Source organism: Elephantulus edwardii, unplaced genomic scaffold (genome assembly GCF_000299155.1).
Source record: "Elephantulus edwardii isolate Elephantulus edwardi_28Jun2011 unplaced genomic scaffold, EleEdw1.0 scaffold00075, whole genome shotgun sequence".
Classification (NCBI taxonomy): domain Eukaryota; kingdom Metazoa; phylum Chordata; class Mammalia; order Macroscelidea; family Macroscelididae; genus Elephantulus; species Elephantulus edwardii.
The window spans coordinates 12439699-12446325 of record NW_006399825.1 but is presented as its reverse complement, the minus strand read 5'-3'; the positions used below and the strand labels follow the sequence as shown (position 1 = coordinate 12446325).

General features: G+C 48.5%; 1 protein-coding gene across 5 annotated transcripts in view; it reads right to left on the bottom strand.

Annotated features, from left to right (window-relative positions):
* Nucleotides 1-6627, bottom strand: part of NRP2 (neuropilin 2) — a 147008-nt gene that overhangs the window by 58014 nt on the left and 82367 nt on the right. For all 5 annotated transcript variants that reach the window (XM_006889115.1, XM_006889116.1, XM_006889113.1 and 2 more), the window contains exon 10: nucleotides 5146-5290. In XM_006889115.1, coding sequence (XP_006889177.1) covers nucleotides 5146-5290 — 145 coding nt within the window. The remainder of the gene's footprint in view (nucleotides 1-5145; nucleotides 5291-6627) is intronic.

The window sequence follows — 6627 nt, the reverse complement described above, 5'->3', positions numbered from 1 at the left end:
AGCACCATTGTCAAACCAGGCAGTCTGGCTAGGAAGCATAGCCCGGGCCCTGCCCCACGTTTGCACAGCTCTGGAGAGGAGGAAGGAAGGGCCTGGGACTTAGAGACTCAGCTCCACTTGAAGACATTCCAGGCTGTGCCTTTAGGTCAAGGTGTGGCAGATTCCAACAGAGGAGCCAAATAGCTAACAATGGGAGAGTGCAACCAGGGGTTAAGTAAAGCCTGAAGTGTGGCAGTGATGAGCACACACAAGCATCAGGTTTAAAGGAAAAACAGAAAATCAAACCCACCATTCTCACTCATGTCAATTTCAACTCCTAGTGACCAATCTTCCCCTCAACTACTGAGGCTGTAAATCCTTATGGGAGCTAACTGCCTGTCTTTTCCCACTCAGTGGCTGGTGGATTTCAACTGCCAACCTTTAGGTTGGCAACCTAAAGGCTGACAAACTACACACTATGCCACCAGGGTTCCTTGGGGTTTTTTTTTGTTTTGTTTTCTGGTTCCTTGGTTTAAAGGAAACCATCATAAATTACTTCAGGTCTTAAGAAAAAGGTGGCCTAGTCAGGGCTAGAGTTTTGGGATTTTGGCAGAGCCCTGACGGTGTAGTCTTTAAGGAGTCTCGCTGCTAATCCAGAGGCTGTGCCTCTCTGGTGGTTCAAATCCCCTATTGGCCCCTCAGGAGAAAGATGGGCAATCTCCTCTCATGGGATTTACAGCCTCAGAAACCCAGCGGAAGGCCAGCTAGCTACAAGTCAGTTATGACTCCATCGCAGTCAGTTGATGGATGTATAATTTTTACAAGAATTCCCCAAATCCTGCTATAAAATTTCCAGACTTGTAACTGCTGGCAACTTATTAAAAAAAGTTAAAACAAGCATCATGCAAACCCAACCTTGTAGGGCCCACCCAGCCTGGACTGAGAGCAGTCGGCTCTGACCTCTGTTCCAGGTGACTCACTCACCCTTTCATTCACTTGTTTACTTGTTCCCATCGCTCATTCACACAGCAGCCATTCAGGGAATGAATGACTGCTATGAGTCAGGGTTTCTGGTGACCGGGGTTCAAGTTCAAGTGTTGCAGGGTGGTGTCTTCATCCCAGAGCTGCCCTCCAATAAGATGCCCCAAATAAGGGCGGGCATTGTTCTTCCCGTTTCTATACACGCTCCTGGCCCTATTGTATGTCATTAGGCACCTTTGTTAGGCACCCTTCAGGATACCATTTCATAAAGCCAGGAGCTGGAGGAAATAGCCAAATATGCTGAATAGCTTTTTCATGGTCCACTTCCCACCTTTCTGCTATTAAACATTACGCACATAACCTTTCATACCTCCCTCTTCCATGTCTGCCTCTAGCTCACAGTAAATAGCAAATCACCTCGAAGCACCTTAATTTGTAAGTTCAAATTTGTCACTGTGTCACAGAACCTCAAACTCAATTGTAAAGCAAACTATGGGCGGTCAGGCAAGAAGCAATCAGTGGAAATACAAACAAACAAACAGGTGAGGCAGCCCTGTCAAATTACTTAGCTGTGGGAACTCAACCCAGCCCCTTATTTTCCCTATTATCCTTTTTGGGACAGGAATGAAGAAGTTAAGACAGGGCTGAGTCACAGGAACGGATGGAAATTATAATTTTATTTTCTTTTTTTAAAGCCACATGGTCTAGGAGAACAGCTTCTGGAAATGTCAGGTAGTAAAGTGGGTAAGCTGTTTGGTAGGGATGATGTTAAACCAGGGCCAGTGAGGTAACGAAAGGGCCGGGCATGTAAATGAAAGTGAGGAAGCGGCAGACAGCACTGTGTCCCCTGTGTTTGTACTGGGCACTGAGAGGTAACTGCCCGTCACACAGCAATTGAAACCAGATGTCGGAGACTTCAAAGGGAAGGAGGCTGGGCAGGGCTGAGCCTGCCGCCTCTACTCTGATCTTCCCAGGATAGCCAGGCTGGGCTTTGAAATGAGAAACCTGTTGTGGACCATCAGTGAACTGGGGCAGTTTGAGGGGCCGGAGTGGGGTAACAAGGGGAAGAGGCCATGAGTGACCATCCAGCTGGTCAGGCTGGGAGAGGCCTGGTGCAGATGGGCAGGGAAGAGGAGGGGTGTGTGAGGACTTGAGTGGACCCCAACTAGCTGAATGATCTACAGCAAGTAGCTTCCTCTTTCTGCACCTCAGTTTCCCTGTCTGTAAAACAGAGGTTGGTGTAATCCACACTTCCCAAATGGTTTCACAGGCCAGCTCTGGTAGCCTAGTGGGTAAGGAGTTGTGCTGCCAACCCAAAGGCATGGGGTTTGAATCCAGCTGCTCCATAGGAGAAAAATGGGAAGTTTCCTCTCGTGCAATTTATAGCCTCTGAAAACTCACTGGAGGGTAAGCTATGAGGGGGTTCTGACTCAATGGCACATAACAATAACAAACTGTGCCTCGGTTTATCAGTAGGTTGTAAAATCAATTTACAATGCCAAGCCCAGCATTTAAAAAACATGTATTCTATTTTCTCATGCACTACATATGGTAATAAGGAGGATTGCTTCAGAAACTTCTGCTTCATTATATTTACACATTATGACACATTTGCTATGTCAAAGATTTTAATAAACATTATCTTAATCTTTATACCAACCTCCCTACCTAACCAGTTTATAACAATACTTTGTTGTAGCTAGTTACTTATGGAAGCAGGAGTGGCATCCAATTCCTAAATAACATGCCTCTGGAAACTCTATGAACTTTGATAAATGTCAATGTAGATGGGCTTCAGGCCTTTTGTTCAAAAGTTTCTATCAGTTGTGCTTGACCTGAAGGCAATCAACAACAACAAAAACAAGAAGTTACTATTGATCCCAACACTGTCATTGATGAGTGAGGAAGACGTCAACCCTCCAACAGGCTTTCAGAGGCTGTAAATCACACAGGAGACTGTGCATCCTCCTCCGTTGAAGCAATGCCCTATGGACTACGTCACCAGACCTCTCCCATCAATATCCAGTCAGTTCCAACTCACAGCTGACCCTTCAGCGGCTCAGGAAGAGACTGCTTATCTTTCTCCCAGATTGCAGCTGGTGGATCTGAACTGTCAGGGAAGAATGGCCTTCAGGCTAGCTCTCTGTGGACTACGCCACCAGAGCTCCAATTCCAAGAGCTGTCGTTGCTGTGTGCTCTTGAGTTGGAACCATCTCCTCGCTGAATCTCCAGTAGGTGTTCAGAATAAATAACATGGGAGGAGACTGCCCATCCTTCTCCTGCAGAGTGACTGGTAGATTCGAACCGTGTGCCTTTGGGATCACGGTGCAGCTTCTTATCCCCAGGCCAACCAGGCCTTCTAAATTCAAACAGTTGGAGGTATACATATACTATAGTTCTCCTCAGTCTTCACTGAAATCACCAGGGTGCTGAGAGACTAAGTACTTGTCTGAGGTTCTGCAGTCAGTGACTTGCAGAAGCAGGTAATTGAGTGGGGTGATTGGTCCCCTGTACCCCTGCACTAATGATACGCCACACCACATATGGGGACAGTGATGGTTCAGCAATAGAATTCTCACTTTCCATGTCACAGACTTGAGTTTGATGTCTGGTCAAGGCACCTCCAGTGCAGCCACCATTTGTTAGTGGAGAGTGACTGCTGCTATGATGCTGAACAGGTTAGAGTGGAACTTCCGGACCAACAGAGACTAGGAGGAAAGACCTGGTAATCTTCTACGACTGAAATCAACCAGTGAAAAGCTTACGGATCACAGTCTGATCCGGTTGTGTTCAGGGTCACCGTGAGTCCAATGCTAACTAGGGCATGGCTACCAACAGCACACCCCACATGCATGAGTATTTATGCGCGAGTGTTTGCGCATGTGTGTATGTCTATGTAAATAAATTAGATTGTGACCTACTTTTAATTCAAGTTGTGGGACTTGATTAAAAACATTTGGAAGTCACTGTGCTGGAGGTTCCCCTGCAGCTCCCATTCCCTGATTCTGAGAAGGCCAGGACACCAGCTCCTGACTCTGTTGGAAAGGGGGAGTTAAGCCCTGGTCAGGGGAAAAGTGATGCACATTTAGCAGGCTGCAAGGAAACGGGGCCTCGCCCCTCTATCACAGGGGTACACCACACCTTCCTACTAAACTGTTTTCTCTGGGGCTGCCCTCCTTCCAGAGATGAGCCAGGCGCATGTGGGCTCAAGTCCCCGCCTTCACCCCTTGGTGGGGGTCCTCCACTGACTGCACTTTTCTCCCTGGGAGTTAGCAGCATGACTCTGACAAGTTCTTATTAAGGCTTCATGGTGCACTGCTGGGTATGCTGGTGACAGGCAGGGAGCAGACAGGGAACCGGAGATACCTGGGGCCTTGGATAGGAGGGGCATGGCAGCTTGACCGCCTGCTGCTCCCACTGCCACTGGGCTCAGTCTTCGTGAGCCCAAGCGGCTGCCCCACAGCCCTTCTGGCAGGCAATGCTTGATCTCTGTGAGACGTAGGCCAGCCCAGCCCTGAGGGTGGAGCAGGAGGCACTGAGGGAAGGCAGGGCCCGAGTCAGACAGCGGGTACCTTTGGCGAGCCTTGCTCTCAGTAGGGAGAATCAGAGATGTTTCTAGTCTGTGGTCTCTGCTCAGGGACATGAATGACCAAAGCTCCTGCTGCAAACAGAGGAGAAGTCCTATTCCTGTCAGCTTCCCCAAGACAGAGTCCCTCCTGAGCAAATAAATGCCTTTTACAGATGTGGCTTCAAATTAAAGTGAAGTCTCTTAGCCACTGACATCTGGAGACCAGATTCAGACATAAACCGATTATTTTATTATCATGAGGGGTTTTTTTCCCCTTCCCTAAAACAACAGCCCCAGCCCTCTGGCCTGAAGAGGCAGGGTCTAATTGAATTTGGGTGGGTGATGTGTGGTTATGATTTGTTTTAGAAAAACTCGGATTGGAGAGCTGTGGAGGTCTTTGGGAACAGACAAACACACCCCTTCAGAAGCTGTGCTGGGCCCAGCGGCTGCGGTTCCCCTGGCTGAGGCAGGAGGACATGTCATGGACTGGGTGAGGAGCTCACCACGGATGGTGGCCCTCAGAACCCTCAGGCCCTCCCCAAGTCTAACCTTCTCCAAGAAGACCCTGAGAAGCCAGAGATGGCATGAATGAGCCCCAAGAAGGAAAGAGGCCTTACCTGTCCAGTCACAGCCCAGCACCTCGAGCCGCATTCCAATTCCCGCTGGAGACCACCTTTCTGGGTACACCCGCACGTACTGTGCTGGGACGGGGTCAAACCTCCGGATTTCTGGAGCGTCATAGTGTATATTCCCTTCAAACAGCTGCAGGGGAGACAGGCTGCTCAGTTCATCGTTTTCCTGTCTTTAGGTGGCCCCTCTCCTCCTTTTCAAACCTTTCCCTCTCCATTCTCTCTCTGTTCCTCAGATCCTCTTAGAATCACGGCTGCTGATTTACTGTCACTGGGACATTATGACCCATAGGGCCCACCTGTGATGTGAGCTCCATCTTCAGGACAGGCTTTTTATTCACTAGGAAAGGTGGCAAGGACCCAGGAACAAGGAGAATAAAGAGCAAAAAGCAGCAATTCCTGAGTTCTCTGTTTTATCCTGAGGATTTGTGGAAATAGTAATTCAGAAAGCATCTTAGATTGAACAATTCAAAGAGAGGAGGTGGCAGCTGAGGTTAGCCTGACTACTGGGAAGTCTTCTGTACAGGGAAGAAGCGAGGCTTATTTTTTCATGGTAATATTGAGATTTAGGGAGTCCAGTGAGCCTGAAGATGTGGGCAGAATGAAGACAGTTGGGAATTGGCTGGAGCCCTAAGGGAGAACAGACACTCCTCTGCCAAGGACAAAGGTCACACTCTGACAGTCTGAGCCCAGTGTGCCAATATGACCAGAGTAGAGCTATCCAGATGAAGCCTCCTGGGCATATAGACCCAGGGCATATCTTGATCTAGGCAAATGGTAGGGTTAGAGGTAGCTGAGAACCTCCAGGGATGCTGGAAGACCATCCCATGTTGTAAGATGCCCCCAAACTAATAATTTTAAAAAGGAGAGGGCAGGCTCTGATGCCAGTTAGGACCATTCCTTTCCCAGGCCCCTCGAATGGTGGAGAGCCAGGTTTAGTTCTCTCTGGGGAAGCCTGTGGCCAACAGTTGCTTCTAGTTACCAAGCTCTGAGCCTTTCCAAGCCTCTGGAACTGTGAGTGGAACACTGACATCAACACAGCACAACCTCCACCCAAGCCTTTGCTTCTGCATTCAGAGTGGACATATTTGTTTACCCATGATGGCTGAACATGGCCATGGGGTATCTCTTTCTTTTGGGAAGTACTTGCTCATCTTATAACAACAAAGGGTAAGTTAGAAATGAGGATACAGAAGCTAGGCTAACCAGAAGAATAGCCAAGAGAGGGATGGAGACAAGATCTGCCACCTTGGGCTCCTGGGAGGTCCCTGAATCAAGGCCACATTTACCCTTCTGGTGCAGGAGGGCCTGAGGTGCCAGCGTGAACTTATGACCCACAGGAAGTTTTTTCCTGGTTGCTTCTGTCCTCAGTATGAGAGGTGGGAAAGATCTAAGCAGTCAAGAGTTGGAAAATACAAAGGCATGCAGCAACATCCAGGAAAACATAGTTATTTTTGGAAGTAAATCCCT